Source organism: Numida meleagris, chromosome 2 (assembly GCF_002078875.1).
Source record: "Numida meleagris isolate 19003 breed g44 Domestic line chromosome 2, NumMel1.0, whole genome shotgun sequence".
Lineage (NCBI taxonomy): Eukaryota > Metazoa > Chordata > Aves > Galliformes > Numididae > Numida > Numida meleagris.
Genome location: NC_034410.1, coordinates 5,421,055 through 5,437,780, shown reverse-complemented (window position 1 = coordinate 5,437,780; position 16,726 = coordinate 5,421,055). Strand labels below are relative to the sequence as shown.

The window sequence follows — 16,726 nt, the reverse complement described above, 5'->3', positions numbered from 1 at the left end:
GTTTACCCAATAGATGTATAAGTAAGTCACTTCATTATAGCTGTGCTGAAAAGACACATGCAGGTTACTCATATTAAGTTGACTGAGTATTTTTAAGGGAGTACATAGCAAGCAGAAAGCCAGTTAAGCTGCAGCTGGTCAGAGCCATGTTTAAGCTAGCACAGCGCACCAACTTGGTAATGAGTTGTTCTCATGCATAAGTGAGGCCCTACATTACTATAGCTAAAATTAAATAACCTATCCCCAAATGTAATGGCTTTGTTACTTGAATACAGCTCTTTGGGATGACTTGGTCTTTGTAGTTCTTTTCAGTCCGTTCGTTTAGCAGCAGCTTGCATTCTCTCCTTTGTTAAAATGTATGCAGGATGTGAACTACATTTTTGTTTTTATTTGAGATTGTTAATGTTTTTCTTTAGCACTGGATGAACTTGAGAAAAGCTAGAATGGGAAGGTTTGTGGTACTTTCTAGCCAGTGCTTGCAAGAAAGCTCAGCTTGATGGACTTGAGGTTGGGATGTTGCTTTCCATAGGCTGCAGAAGCTAAGTGTGTGGCTGTGTAATGCCCTCTGAGCTTTTCCAGATGGAGTTCAGCTTACTCCCTCTTTAGGGGTGAGGGAGGGTCCTCAAGGTGTATTAAAGGTCCGTCAAGTTTTTGGGTAAGATGAAGCTTTTAAGAAAAACATGCCTAAAATATGATATCTTTAACCTAAGATACTGTATTCCTTGGACACAGTGTTACTGTGGTGCAAGCTGGGAATGGTGTAACTCATTTACTGTTTTGCTTTTTCTTTTAACTTCTATCTTGCATCTCATTCTAGTGTAGTTAAGAGGAGAGAGAGAGAGAGAGAGAGAAAATGTAGGGGAAAATGCAAGCAAATAAACGTGTTGCTGGATAACTGACATGCTGTAAATTCTCACAGTGACTTTTTTCATGTAAAATTGTGTCCATGCTTATAGTCATTTGTATGGATTGGGGTGATCTTTACCTTTTCATCTCTGAGAATTGAATTACTATAAATGAATTATCAGTACTATCTAATTATGGTGCTAGACGGTTTTTGTTAACATCCTGTTTTATTTCTTCTAGCTGAAAGTCATTGCTATTGATGAACATCTGAGAGTCATTTATGAGGATAATGTTAATTTTGATAAAGACCTTCCGGAATTTAAGTAAGTTTTTCGTATTTTTCTTGGATAACCTTGTTTAGAACTTTGTGTATTGAGACAGGGGTCTGTTGCCCACTTTGCTCTCATTGGTATGTGTGGAGGCATGGAAGTAGTTCATGCTGTGTTCATGTTTTGTACCTCGCAAGGGAAGTATGTGCTCTCACCTTGGTATGTAAGTATGGCAAGAGCTCCCAAGAGGAGGAAGACGAAATGGGAAGACCCTCTCACACTAAGGTATTATGTGTAAACTAACCAATGTATTTTTTATCTCTTTTGGGACTTTCAAACTTTTGAATGTGGCTGTTCCTTTCTGGGACATGGAAGTAAGCGCCACCTCTGCGTCAGGATGGAATGCTGTGATAACAGCAAATGAGTTGTGTGAGAGGGAATTAAAGAGGCATTTGAAGACAAATTCAGTGGCTCCAAATGGCACGTTAGAAAGTATAAACTCTGATTTATAGATGAGAATTTACAAATTCCATCCACTATGGTCACAAGTGTTAGTAAAGTACATTTATTAACTTGATAGTTTTATAACAGCAAAAATTTCGTCTTCTAGAATTAAGTCACTAATGGTGACAGTCAGGAAACCTAGAGATAACTGTGACTTGTGTGGAGCCAATGAACAGTGTCAGCACTAGAGTCTATCACAGATCTTACATCAGGACCAGAGTCCTTCCTTGCAATTTATTTTCTTTGCAATTGGGTCATACTCCTCTAATGCTATTTCGTAAGATCTGGCCTTCACTTTTTCAGGTTTCAAACTCTGATCTTTTCTTTGCTTTTAACAAAAAAAACCTGCAAGTTCATTTTGGTCATTAATAACCTTGAATAACTTTGATAGGGAAAAATGTACTGAATTAACTAAAAAATAGTGTTTTTCTGTAGGACTCAAGGTGGAGCCCATGTTCACAGTGACAGACTGACAGTCACTTCTCCTGTGCTAATGTGGGTCAAGGTATGAATAAGCTACAGTGTCAGCCTTCTGGAAATATTTGTAGTATATGGTTCAGCTTCTTCTTTTCTGTTATAGGAAGCTTTGCCTAGCTTAACTGTGGTTTTGCAGCATTCAAGTTACTTGCACTGTCTTTTTAGATTGAACTTTGCTAACCAATTCATGTCTCAAATGGCAAGTGGTTGAAGAGCAATTTATTTAGTAATTCCCAGCCACCTTGACTGGCATTTATTTTGAAATACAGATAACACTCTCTGCTGTTTTAAAAGCAGTTCCTGCAGCTCTTGCTCTCGCTTGGTACTATTGTGATTTGAATAGTTAAAGACATTTAAAAGGTCACAGAATCCCCAGATGGCGATCCACTATAGTTCTATCTGATAATACATGAAGATTTGGTAAATTGGTTGCAGGTGGTCTGTGGAACCATAATAAACAGAAACAGTTTACTTATTAAATTAGTAATATGATGATACAGGTATATGATAATATATGGTTTCTTGGGAAATTTTGAAGCATTATAATGGTCTATTTGTCAAGAAAGTCTGAGAAATGCTAATCTGAATTAGACTATATGAAGACTGATTTTTGGTTTTAAACTTTAGTAAAATAGAGCAAGAGCAGAAGTAACCTAGGTAATTAAGTGCAAAAGTGTACTTTCATCAGATGCTGGAGTTGGTGGTATTGAGGTTTTTTTAGCATCTTGTAGGATGGCTTGCAAGCTTGCACACCATTAAAAATTTCCTAGATTTCCAAAAGTAAGAACAGAAGAAGTTAATCATATTTTGTGTCCGGCACTTTTAATAGTTGCTTTTTAATGAATTGGAATCTTCTGAATCTTGCCTCTTATTTAGATTTCAAAGAATGGTTCTTTGTGATTCAGCTTGTTTAAAGGTTTTTTTCCCTCTCTTTGTGATTCAACTTTTCTTTTATGGACTCCTACTTAGTAAATTAATTTATGCGGCTTCTTGAGAAGTCCATAGTCATTAGCTAATTTTTCATTACCTGCCAATGAACTCTTACAAGTGATGACATGATTTTACTCTAATTCCAAGGACTATGTGTATGCATAATTTGGTAGCTTGTTACAGTTACTCTTGATTCTGTTTGTTCTTTTAGGCTCTGGATATGATTTTGGAAAAGATGAAGTCTTCGGGCTTTAACTTCTCTCAAGTCAGAGCTTTGTCTGGGGCTGGCCAGGTTAGTTTACAAAGAGATAAATCAGTCTTACCATAAACTCTATTGAAGGCATACTGTATAGTCATAAATTTCTTTTATATAGTTATATAATAGAGGATCTTAAAGACATGAAGTAATATCAAGCTTCCATATAAGCATCCATTAAAAGACACGTGTTACTCAAGGGAAACTAAAACCTGAAGCATATGGAGCAAGCTATAGAAGGTAATGAGAGTGGAGGATGAGACAGTGCAGTTGTTTAGATCAGTATAGTGCATAAATAGCTGGCTTCCTATTGTTTAAATTCCTTAAATTCTTCGGGGATCCTGGTGGATGAGAAGCTGGACATGAGCCAGCAGTGTGCACTGGCAGCCTGGAAGGCCAACTCTGTTCTGGGCTGCATTAAAAGAGGAGTGGCCAGCAGGGAGAGGGAGGTGGTGGTCCCCCTCTACTCGGCTCTTGTGAGGCCCCATCTGCAGTACTGTGTCCAGGCTTGGGGCCCCCAGCACAAGAAAGATGTGGAGCTCTTGGAACGAGTTCAGAGGAGGCCACCAAGATGATCAGAGGGCTGGAGCACCTCTCCCATGAGGAAAGGTTGAGGGAACTGGGCTTGTTTAGTTTGGAGAAGAGAAGGCTCCGGGGAGACTTCAAAGTGGCCTTCCAATACTTGAAGGGAGCGTATAAACAGGAGGGGGTATGACTGTTTACATGGGTGGGTAGTGACCGGACAAGGGAGAATGGTTTTAAACTAAGACAGGGTAGATTTAGGTTAGGTACTAGGAGGAAGTTTTTCACACAGAGGGTGGTGACGCACTGGAACAGGTTGCCCAGGGAGGTTGTGGATGCCCCGTCCCTGGAAGCATTCAAGGCCAGGCTGGACGTGGCTCTGGGCAGCCTGGTCTAGTGGTTGGCAACTGTGCACTCAGCAGGGGGGTTGAGACTCGATGATCTTTGAGGTCCTTTTCAACCCAGGCCATTCTATGATTTATACATGCAGTTCTGAAATGACTGGGATAACTTTGAATGTAAGCATATCTAGGTGCTTGTATAAACAGGGTAGAAAAATAGTGATTAGCTGAGGTTGCTGAAGGCATAGTAAAGTCTTGAGCACAGTTTTTATTGTTTAGGACAGAGATTTGCCTAGGAACAAAATAAAAATTGTAATCTTTGCAATGGGGACAAATATTCTGCCTTTACATGATTTATTCTGCCATTTGTAATTTTTTTTTCAGACTTGTAAAGCCCAACCTGGTCATTAGTTAATTTGCTTGTCTCCTAATACTCTGGTGGTGAAACGAAGAAGCTTTTACACCTTTCACAGATTTTAAAATTGTAATCAAAGTGAGGACATGACTGAAGTCATAGCTAATTCTGACACACGAGGTCTAGGTTATTTGTTAAGTAGATCTGGGGCTGATTAAATTGTTGCTTTGATCTCCATGTATTGTTTGCTGGAACGAAGTGTCTGAAAATAATAACCTGCATCAAGACTTTGTTATGAATTCCTCAGTGAAATAGAAGTTAGGGAAGGCAAGCACAGCTTACTCAAGTGAAAGTAGGAAATGGTTTTCCAAACTGCCAGCATTCCCTTTGCTTCAACTTAGAACCATTCTATGGTTCTATAACTTGGAATTGCTACCTTCAGATTCTTGCAGGTAGAACAGATTTCATTTAACTCTGCCTTCCAACCCACTGTCTGCAGAACTGGAGCAGAAATGTTGATACAATCTGGATCACACTGTGGGTCAAGAATTGTGGGCTTGAGAGGTTCTTCATTAGTGGGCCACTGAATGGTGCCTTATAGTTTGCTTTGGGTGATCTACAGGTAAACAACTAGAGCTGCCTGGCCTTAGGAAGGCTTCTGAGAGTTGGAGGTTGAACGACTTCTTCAATATTATGCAGTTGGTTAATAGTGACTGGGATGGGCATGTTACTGAGGAATCTGAGGGCTGTGCAGAAACAGCCAGAAACAACCAGTCTGTGGAGCTCTGGCTACAGCTGAAAGAGCCCTCAAAGAAATAGCTAATGCCATGGATTAGTAGTGTAATAACAGCTCCCACTAAAAGTTGCTATAGTTTAAGATCATATTTGTCTCAACTCCTATGTTTTCTGTTTTCCTCAGTCTCAAATAGTCCTTTAATATGAGGCACTTGATTTAAAAAGATACATTTTTCTTTCTCCTAGTTTGGAGAGAGTTCTCTGTCCCTAAGAGCTTCAAATTCAGATCAGGGTATGAACTTTGCAGCTTGGGAGGCTATCTCCAACTTGTATTTTTGCACTTCTTACAGCAACATGGAAGTGTGTATTGGAAGAAAGGAAGCATCCAAATCTTAAAGAATGTATCACCTGAGCTGCCTCTACATCAATCACTGAAGGTAATGTTCATGGAAGAGCTCTGAAAGGAGAGCTACACTGTCCTTTTCCTGATTCTGATGTACCACTTTTTCTTCCCTGCAAACCTTTCTTCTGGTTTGTCTGAGTTGCATGCCCCTGCAACATAAAGTGAGATGTACAGGTTATTCCTTCAGCTCCAGGGCTTCTGACATTTCCCGTTCTCTTGAGTGAAAGTATACACTGTTTTAAAAGCTTGCAGGTGCCAGTAGGCATCCCAGAATCTCTTTATGTCAGAGTTACAGCCTGTTTGTTCTTTATGGAAACATAGCATTTTTGTAAACAACCTGTAAATATTGCAGGTTTTTGAAGATTTGTATTAAAAGAAAAAAAAATAGTGAAGGATATTATTGTGCTGGACTTTCCTTGCAGTGCTTGAGTTTTCATTACAATATATCTATTAAAAAATTAATTTATGCTTTCTTCTGAAATTAGTATAATGCCATGAGGAGAGAAACTCCTACCAAGTACTTTGCTGAACCTCAGTACTTTTTTGGGGGAAGGATTGATATGTTTTGAACATAAACTTGTCAAATTTGTATTTGAAAATTAGGGAGAAAACAGCTTTCCTTTTGAAATTATTTCCTTATTTCAAAATCAATATCTAGCCATGTCCTGGGATGCATCAGGCCCAGCATTGCCAGCCATGAGAGGGAAGAGATTGTATTAGGAAATGGTTCTTCACCCAGGGCAATGGGCATGACCCTGTGCTGCCATAGCTTGAGGAGCCTTTGGACATTTGCTCTCAGACATAGGGTTTGGATTTTGGTTGGTCTATGTGGAGCTGGGAGGTGGACTTGATGACCCTTGTGCGTTCCTTCCAACTAGGGATATTCTGTGAATCTCAGATCAGAAACAACAGTTGTGTATTGAAAGGGAGGCATTTGTGTAAGCTGATCTATTAAATGATTAATTTTGGAGTTATCTATGCAAAACTCTTGGAAAGGGAATTAAAATGCTGTCTGGTGATGTACTAAGCCTCGCTTGTATTGCTTAAAGATTACGCCAATCACTGAAGAGAAATCTGTTAGAAAAGCTCTAGAAAGATCATCTAACTGTTCAGGGAGAAGCTCTACAAAGTGAGTCTAAACTTGTACAAAACATCCTGGGGCTTTGGCCACCAAAGGAATGTACTGATACATTGCCACAGCACGTTCTGCTGCAGGAGTGTGTGTGATGTACCAGCAAATAAAGCCTGCTGCTTCCCCCAGGTGTAAAGTTTGGGTTAGGCTTTCCACTGCTGACCAGCATACTGTCCAATGTCTGCTTTCCTGTAGTTACTGAGAGGGCTTCAGAGAACTGACCTGTGAGCTGACACCTTGGTTTGCTGTGTTGTTATTGTTCCAGTAGGGACTTCTTGGAGATCAGATATTATTCTTAAAGAATTGTTTGTTCCAGGCTTGTTTTGCTGTCAGTAACAGCCCCATCTGGATGGATTCTAGCACAGCTTCCCAGTGCAGCGCTCTGGAGAATGCCGTGGGAGGAGCACAGCACTTAGCAAATATCACTGGTTCTCGAGCCTATGAGGTAAGAAGCAATGACAAGAAGGTCCTCAGCAGAGTTTTGTGACAGAAACAATTGTCGTATCACAGCAGATCGTGATCAACCATTAACTATAAGAGTTGGTTTTATTCAGTGTTTCTGAAGAAACTCCAGCAATGCTATGCTTTGCACTAGCCTTAGAAAGATGTGGAAATCCTTTCCTGTGGAAATTCTCAAGTGGAATTAGGCAAAACACTAGAAATGTTACTGCAAGAAGCAGTGCAGGAATAGGCCGGATTAAACTGTTGCTCTTGGCCAGTGGCTCCCAAACGTGGTGTTCAGTGTCCACACTTAGAGTCTCAGGGCCCAGCTCTCTGCTGGGAGCTCCTGTGTAGCCAGGTTTCCATTGGGATTACAATTCAGTTTGTGTTACAGACTTGGGGTTATGACTCAGTGTTTTGGGATCACTGCTTTAGGTTACTTCTGTAATTTAGATTGGCCTTTTAATGTTCTCTGAAGGCTTAACAAGCAGCTATTAACCAAAGAAAAGTGAGCTTCAGAAGTTTGGGGCTCTATCAGGGAGTACTCTGTTCATCTTCTCAGAGCTGCACTCTCTTATAACTGTGACAGTGAGTTATGGAGTGGGAGTGGGGCTGCCCTCCGGGCATCTTGACACCTGTCTGCTCTCACTGTTAGTTCCATAAAGTAAGGCTCTAAATTCCCACATTGCTGATTCTGGTTTTGAATCATGCAAGGTTTATGGCCAGTGTTTGAAATAGCACTTTGTATGCTACTAACAGTTTATTTTTAACTTACCAAAGGTTAAGGTTTTGGAAGGCGATGTTGGGAGAATTTTGTTATTTGATATATTATATGGAGCAAAAATAATTCTTCTCATAACTGTTACTGTCTTCTACTGGCATTGCTTCTTTGAGTATGAAACTTCCTGCCTGCTCCCATTTACCTTCCTCACAGAGAAGGTGGATAGCCCAAACCTTTTCAAGAATTTGAAGGCAGCATTTGAATAGCGTTGGTTCCTGGGCATGTAGTAAGAGTGATTCATTCAACTGAACTGTCATTCCTGAAGTGTAAATTATAAATAGTAATGTTTTTTTCTCAGGCTTTTTTTAAAGGTGAGCAAAATTCTCATAATGAGACTATGTGTTATAGCCTGTTTAGTGTAGATTGCCTGCTGTGTACTGACTTTCATCATGCATCAGACAAATTAAATATCCAAAGTGCAATGTACTGAACTCATTACACAGAGTTAATGATTATTGACTCCATTTAAGGTTTGTGTTTCTAAGCATTTGCATTTCTTTCTCAGCGTTTTACAGGAAACCAGATAGCAAAGATTCACAACCAGAATCCCGAGGTCTACGCGCAAACTGAGGTTGGCTCAACTTGAATATACTTATTGGAAATCACAGTTGAAAAATCTTTCAAGGGGAGTTTTGTGGACATGTCAGATTTTTTTCCTAAAAATATTTTTACTTTTGTGTTGCTTAAGATTAAAATTATGTGATTTTTATTTAATTTTTTGTTAAATTGTTAGTCATTAGACAGTGGGCAGTGGGCTCCATTGGATCTTGTCTTTGTGGAATAAGCTCTATAACATACTTTCATTTAGGTGGCAGTAGGTTGTATATACAGTAGTTCAAATATGAGTGGATAACTAAGCACACAGATAAAATTTTAATAGTGAGAACTGGCTATGTGCATACATAAATGTGGTGGTTCTTCCATGCAAAGATGGCATCCATGCAGCTGTGCAGAACAAAAACTGCAATCAATTCCAGATTTTTTTCAGATTTTTTCCCTTCTGGAGCTACTTTGTTAATACACATGAATCACATTGTTTACTTTCCTTCTGATTTTTAATTTTTAGGAGTCATGTACACTTCCATTATCTCAATTTAAGTCTGCATCTAGCTGTGACTAAAATAGTTTGAAACAAGGTGAAACCTCCATGCAAATATGATGTAAACAAGGGAGAGGCTCCTGTCCTGTGAGCAGAATATGCCCATCGTCTTGACCTGTGAAGTCTGACTGCTTGTACTTCTACATTACTGCATTTCTTGTTAGTATTGATCATAATTTTTTAAAAATCTAATTCCTGGATGAAATATTTAGTTTTGTGGGGAAGTGAGCTGCAGATTTGACTACCTACTTTTTTTGTTTCGTTATATAGCCTTCTATGCTAGTGAAGGCTGGAATGAAACAGAAGACTAATACAATTTTATTGTAAGCTTAATAAGTTTAGAGAAAGATGTGTTATTGGCAGGGTGGGAGGGGGGTGAGTCCCTGGTAACTGAGAACTGCTCAGGCTGAGCTAAGACTGAGGGCTGATGGCACTGATACCACTTTTTTTGACAAAAAAGGATGTGCAAGAAGCTGTGTTCTAGCACAAATGTCTCTGCTGGAGTTGCTCTTGGGAACCCACAAAAAACACTTAGCAGCTTGGTAGCTTCAGTAGCATGTGGAAGGTGGACACCTTTCCTCCTCTAGGTCAGTTTGATAAACTGGCTGATTCACAGTTTAACTTCATCCTTTTCCTTCCATTTCAGGCAGCTTGTGCCCATTGGGGCACCACAGAAGGTAGGCCTTTGTTATCTAAGCACAATGTGATATATTCTTGGGGAGAGATACATGAAGAGCAAGTGCATCATTAAGTTTCCTGGCCATTATAACTATCTCTTAGAGCTCTGGCTATAGCACATCTCTGAATGACGTCCAGAGTAGTGGTTTCATGGTCATTAATAACAAAACCCCTGTCACTGCTGGCTCATTCCATCGGTAGAGATTTGATTCTGATTAGTTGTAGGGTGACAATCGTAATTCTTTTGAATTAGAGCGCACAATAAGGAATTTTTCAGCTTTTATGCCAGCTTCTGGGGGCAGATAATACTCAATCCTGCAGGAAGCTCAGCAGTAGCTGATTAACTCAGTAGTTTCTCCAGCAGACTTGAAAAGGAGGTGAGTTCATGTTGGATCGGTGCTTTGTGTTACGTGGCCAGGACATTTTAGGGCCGGTGCTAGGAGCCTGTGGCATTTAATGTATTGCTGGAACATAACCTGAGGGAGAGCTACAGATACTGGTTTAGTTCAGCTTACCAATTCCTGGAAGTAACTCCTGGGAGGTCTGCTGTCTCAGCTGGCAGGAGGATGGTAAGAGCTCGGATGAATGTGCTGTCAGAGCCTTGCCCTGCAGTCCTGCACTCCAGGTTGACCAGTGTACGTGGCTGTTTCTCCGATCATCCAGACATCCTTTTTTTCTTCTTGTGAGTGTTTTTCCTTGAAATGAGATCCTGGAATGTACCACAGTTGTGAATTAATTCATGATAACATAAAATATGCTAATATATTAGGTGTATTTTGCATGTTTTAGAATGCAAAGCTAATAACAGCTTTTATCATAGGGTTACCTTTAAACTGATATCTGCCATGTTCCTTCAGCAGGAATATAGAACATTCGAGGTGTACTTCTGTGTGTATTGTGCCTAACATTAAGCATTCATTAACATTTGCTGCTTCCAATTACTTAGTAATTTTCTTTCTTTGAAGTGAGTACTGATGGGAATCTGTCTCACGTTATTTTTTTCTTTCAGAGGATCTCTTTGGTTAGTAGCTTTGCAGCTTCCCTTTTCCTAGGAGCTTATGCACCCATTGATTACAGTGATGGTAAGTACGTATGGGGTTTTCTGGTAGTGACAATTTAGCAAGGCAATTTTCCTCTTTATTCCCACGTTATATAAAAGCGGGACAGGGTCTCTGCCATTTATTTTCAGTCTTTAAACTTCAACGGCAATTTCATTAGTTTTTAAGCTAGATAATTCACAGAATCAGAACTGTAGGGGGTAGAAGGGACCTCTAGAGATCGTTGAGTCCAAGCCCACTGCTAAAGCAGGTTCCCTGCAGGTCACACAGACAGGCATCCAGGCAGGTCTTGTGTATCTCCAGAGAAGGAGATTCCACTGCCTCTCTGGGCAGCCTGTTCCAGTGCTCTGTCACTCTGACAGTGAAGAAATTCTTCTTTGCATCAGTATGGAACTTCCCATGTTCCGATTTCTGCCTGTTATCCTTTCAGTTTGTTGCTACTCTTGATAATGTTGTCAGCTCAGCTCTGATGCTACTTCTTCGTTTTTGCTGGTTTAGCTCTGAGTTGCACAGGATGCAAACGAGACAAATACTGTGATTATCTGCCTCCCTCTGACCCTACCATTTAACTGGATCTTGTAGGAATATTCTTTTGGAATGAACGGGAGGAAAAGCAAAACCAAGCCCCTCCCCCCTTAAAAAAATAAGGGTAAGCTCAATTTGAGAAAATATAATCTAACCTTCTGTATTGCTCTATTCATCATAACAAAGAAAAAAGTGACTAGGCCAGCGTCTCTCCTTTCTGTTGTGTGTTATCTCCGTTATCCAGCTTTTAAATGGCAATTTAAAATGGCAGTTACAAGCAATGCCTTCTTCCTGGGAGCTGTGCTATTATTTCTAAATAGCGGTTTTGATTCCTTCTCTGAAAATAAGAGAAGATATACTTCAGAGCTGGAAGGTTAGATAAAAAAGATTCTCTAAGGAAATTTTGCATTGTAGAGCTGTAGGTGACACCCACGTGTGAAGACCAGTTCACTTTTTTTCTTCTCTGTTGTTCCATCAAAGCTCATAGAAAAGAAGCAAGACAACTCAATTTTAGCTAACGGTCAACTTATTCAATACTAGATCTCCCGTTAGTATTTGAGACCTTAAAAATCGCAAGACAATCCATTCTTATTTTGAAGCAATTGTGTGATCACTACATCAGTCATCTTGTCATCTTGTCCTGTTAGCCATGTATTTTCACAGCTACATTTGTGTGTATGTGTGTATTATTGTCCCCAGTATTGCTGCTTTGCTCCTCAGTAGGCCCGAGTACTGAGCATTTTGGCTGCTCACCAACCTCCACAAAGCTAGCTCCGTGTCCTGTGTTTCAAACAGAGACAGTGAGTGCTTCAGGATGCATTCTTCTGGCAAAGGAATGTGTTGATTTTTGATATTTTTTGTGAGTGTTCATTTTGATTCAAGTGTTGCTTAAAAATACAAGCATTAAAATCTTAGCTTTTTAAAGTTTTTTGGTCATACTGTTTTATTGGGGTTGTGTAATATTGGTAATGTGCACTTCTTAAAATTTGGAGCGGGAAAATTTCTGTGTTTGGTTGAAATCCCAAACATTTTAAACTGAAGAAAATGAATATCTGCTTCATTAGGAACTTCTCATAGAAAATGGGTTGCATTTTTCGAACGGCTCTAAGGAGAGCCTATCTGTTCCACCTCTGGATATTTACATAACTTGAATCAATGTTATCTACTGTTCAGAGAATGTAAGATTATTAAATCTTTCTGTGAAAGAAGATAAGGGAACTAAGCAGGATGTTGCAGTTCTCTTTACAATACAGAAGACTTTTTGGTGTTATAAGCTATATTTTGTCTTGTACGTCCTTATCTTCGGTTAATGTAATGAGAGATTCTAATGTCATTAATAAAATGTAATTATAATGTATGCAGCAGTTATTTGGATCCATCTGAAAAGCTTGTTTGCTTGTCATATGCGATTTCTTGCAATTCACTTGATCTTTTACATTGCACCAGTGTACTGTAGTTTGAAATGCATCTCTCAAAATAATGTTCATATAAATAGACCTATTCTTCATTTCTGTAGGTTTAACTTCAGGTCATGTTGCCTTTAAAAGACCTTGTCAAATTGTTTAGCTCTGCACGATAACTTCTCCCTTAAAATTTTCATGTTATTGTAGGGAATGTGCTAGTCAGTTTTAGGAATTTTTCTTCTTAAAGATTCAATCTCATAAGGTTCAAATGGACCTTATGAGCTCCTTATGAATGGCTGTGCACTTTGTATGATTGATTTAAAAGAAATCCATTTACATTCTGGTGGAACGGAGAATGATTTTCATTTCTAGTGTGTGCAAGTTAAAAGAAAGATACGTTTGGGACTTAAATAATAATTTGGATGCTTGAGGCATTGTTTCTTTAGAAGACACCTTTGAAGAACAGCTCTTGACCTAGGGAAGCTTTATCTTTTGAAATGCTTTTCTAAAAGCTTTAGGCAAATCGTAGCTTAGCATACTTGCTTCTGTTGTTCAGTCAAATTAGGATGTTTTGAGCTGAAACCTGTTCAGAAGGAAGCGTGGTGTGCTGAATTTACTCTTGATGTAGGTTGTTGGTGTCAGCAGAGGTACGCTGCTTATGATTTGAGCTCATGAAAAGGCAATCCAGAGTGCTGTAATACAAATGCACTTACCTGTTTATAATTGTGTGCAAATACCGATCTTTGTGTTGTTGATTAATGAAGCCAGTTAGTCGGTGTCTTTTGGTCTTTGTGGTGATTTTTTTTGTATTATCATATAAGCAGTAGAAGTTAGCAAGTCCCAGTTGTGCTCCTGACCACTTCGTATTAAGTCAGTGATGCTTGCAGTGGGATACTGAATTCTACTCGCTTATGTATTGACTTTTTCCTCTATTCTACCAGACTGTGGACTTGGCTGTTGACCTTCCTCATTGCTGATGGGGTGGCATTTGGAGTGGCGTGTTGAAGGGGTTGCCTTTTGTTGTTGTTGTTGATCTTCCATATTTTTAATGTTATTACTTTTTTATGTTAAACTTACAATGATGCGCTCAAGCCATTTTTTACTAACTTTTCTTTCTCAAAGTGGCATAGATCAAGATCATAACCAGAGGTGCTTGAGTTAGGAGCTCATTGCATTGCTCCCTGTGTAATTGAAGGAGGAAGCAGTTCTAGGGAACATCCAGCTCTCTGGTTTCTCTTTCAAATGTCTGTATTTGGATAGGGTGAATCTGAGCCAATAGGTTAATTGTTCTTGTAAAAATAATTGTTTCACATCTTTTAAGTGAGTTTTTGAGAGTGAGGTAAATTAGTTAATCTTTCTTTTATCAGGGCATAATGTAGTCTGTGCAACTGTGTCTACCAGTCAATAAAACTGAAGTGCTGTTTCAGTTTATATATAAGCTTAGACCTTTTCAGTCATAAATGTTAGTGTTTTCCCTATTTTATGGAGGAAAGATTGGAAGCGCTCCTTATTTCTTCCAAAACTGCGTTGGAAAATGCTGGTTCAATGTTTCCTTATGCTTGCAGGGTATGGGGGTGAAGGATTTAAGAAAACAAACAAGAAAAAACCTACAAAAAACCCTGAGGAAATGACAGCTAACCTTTCTCTAATGAAGTTAGACTTCCTTGCTCACTGATCAGGAGCATTTCAAGGAAACTTTCTAGCTTTGCTTACTTCTTCCTAGACAGCCTTGTTATGCCTGGGAGGCTTGGGAAGAGGTTGCTGACTCCCTCTGTCTCTTGGAAGTGCAGGTGGTGATGCTGGACTCAGGTTTCCTAGGCAGGAGGAATGGCTGGATTTAGGAGAACCAAGGGAAGTTGGACTGAGTCGTCATCTTTCCTTCTCTTGGTGGTAGTGACTTTAACAGTGGAGAAGGGAACTAACTGGTACATAATTTAAATGTTTAATTTGCGTGAAATGAGATGGATTGAATTTACCAAATTTAATTGTATTTTAAATGTTACTAAATATAAATTTCCTGCTGTTTGGCTTGGTTTATTCAGGTGTCTGTGCTGTGCAAAGCACTGAGTCCAGACCTTCTTGGTGATGCTTAGGATTGAACTGTATGGATAGATATTTTAGAAATAAATGCTTTTAATCTGAAAAAGGCTGCTGGGAATTGATAATGTTGGCTTATTTGTGCATGATTAACCAGCAGTAGGGTATACGGAGGGAGTATGGCAGGCTTGTGCTTTTCTTCAGAATAAGAGCTTTGTGATGTGCTGGCTGAAACATGGTTACAAGCCTTCTCTTCCTCTGTGTCCCAGCACTGGGAGTGTCACCTTACTCTACAGACAGTGCCTGTTGGGTCAACTTCACTGTCGTCGTGTTTTTCAGAGTTTCAAGATGTATTGAAGTAAACTTCAGGTATTCCACAGTGCTTGACTGTGTTTCTGAGATAAATAAGTCACAGGCTAAACAGTCTTTGTAATGAAAATGTTGTTAATCCAGTGTAAGACAAATATGTCCCTGAACAGCACTAACCGGTAGTGCTTACAGATTTTTCAAGTCTAATGAAATGTGCAATTAAGGACATCCTAGAAATATAAGCAATGGATGTGGAGTGCTTAGTAGATTGCTTAGATTTGGTTACTAACCAACTACAGTTAACTTCATGAACCAGGACAATGCAAATAAAACAGTGGTGGGGGGGGGGAGCAATGAGAGGTGAAACAGAAAATGCAGAACTATCTAGTGATAGCTCCAGTGTGGACTTAGGCTGCCCATGGAAGTTGTAGGGTCACTGTACCTGGAGGTTCTCAAGAAATGTGTAGATGTGGCACTGAGGGACATGGCTTAGTGGACTTGGTGCTGATGGTTGGACTTGATCATCTTAGTGGTCTTTTTCAACCTTTATGATTCTAAGCTGGCTTTTTTGCAACTGGTATTTTGTTTCATTCTCTCTGAAGAGAGAAGCATTGATATGGACGAAGATGAGTCAGTGTGGGCAGTGGATGTAGGTGCTGGCTTGATACTCTACTCAGTGATAGTAACGTATAGCCAAGCTGCCTAGGGTAGAATTTTTTCATTGTTAGGTCTCAGATGAGGGCAACTTGCCTTCAAGTGACACTGCTGCACCACCTCTAGATAGTAGTGAAGAAATTGTGTAAGTAGTAGGGTAGAGGAGGAGTCAGTGGGGAGGTATGTTTTCTTTTTTTATTTGGGAATAACTGTTTTGTCTGTCATGTTGTGCATCAGAGAAGTATTTTCTACTACCTTACAGATGAAAGCCAGTTAAGTTGAATCATCAGTATCATTTATACTTAAAAGAGCTGGGCCTATTCCATTTGATTGTAAAATATATTTCTGTAAACTCTCTGCCTGTAATGAGGTGGAATTTCCTGATGTAATACCGTCTGTTTTCTTTGCCTTAGTTTTGTGTTTAATGATCTATGCTTCTTGTTTTGATCTGTATCTTGCAGGTTCTGGTATGAATCTGCTGCAAATTTGGGAAAAGGTATGGTCAGTGTCCTGCCTTGATGCGTGTGCACCAGGATTAGTGGAGAAACTGGGGAACCCTGTGCCATCCCATTCAGTTCTGGTATGTGCCTGTCTAGAAGAGCTTAAAATGAAGAAAAAAAAGAAAAACGACCAACAAACCAACCCCAAACAAACAACAAAGAATCAGAAAACATCTATTGCTGGAAGAAATAGAGCTCTGTGCTGAGAGTTCTGCTGATGGTACTTTCTTGGAGCATATTTGAGTGTGTGCATGTGTGCACCATTATCCTATGAGCCAGCTATGTTGGCTGATTTAATATTTTCATGTATGTTGCGCATATGTAGGTCAGAGCAGAAATGGTCATTTTTTGGAAACCGGTAGCAGCTGTCTGTCATAGCTTTCACCATGGATCACCTTGGATTCTAGCATGCTCTGTACTATGGAGACCAAAGACTTGGCAGATGCTCCAGTGATAAGAATTGTTGGGGTT

General features: G+C 39.6%; 1 protein-coding gene across 11 annotated transcripts in view; it reads left to right on the top strand.

The window, feature by feature from the left end:
* Positions 1-16,726, top strand: part of XYLB (xylulokinase) — a 134,708-nt gene that overhangs the window by 1,735 nt on the left and 116,247 nt on the right. For all 11 annotated transcript variants that reach the window (XR_002435424.1, XR_002435423.1, XR_002435422.1 and 8 more), the window contains exons 2-9: positions 1,087-1,169; positions 2,055-2,124; positions 3,238-3,318; positions 5,586-5,672; positions 7,087-7,215; positions 8,498-8,563; positions 10,779-10,851; positions 16,217-16,335. Coding sequence is in view for 6 of the 11 variants with exons in the window: in XM_021387898.1 (XP_021243573.1) it covers positions 1,087-1,169; positions 2,055-2,124; positions 3,238-3,318; positions 5,586-5,672; positions 7,087-7,215; positions 8,498-8,563; positions 10,779-10,851; positions 16,217-16,335 (708 nt within the window). In the remaining 5 variants the exon portion in view is untranslated. The remainder of the gene's footprint in view (positions 1-1,086; positions 1,170-2,054; positions 2,125-3,237; positions 3,319-5,585; positions 5,673-7,086; positions 7,216-8,497; positions 8,564-10,778; positions 10,852-16,216; positions 16,336-16,726) is intronic.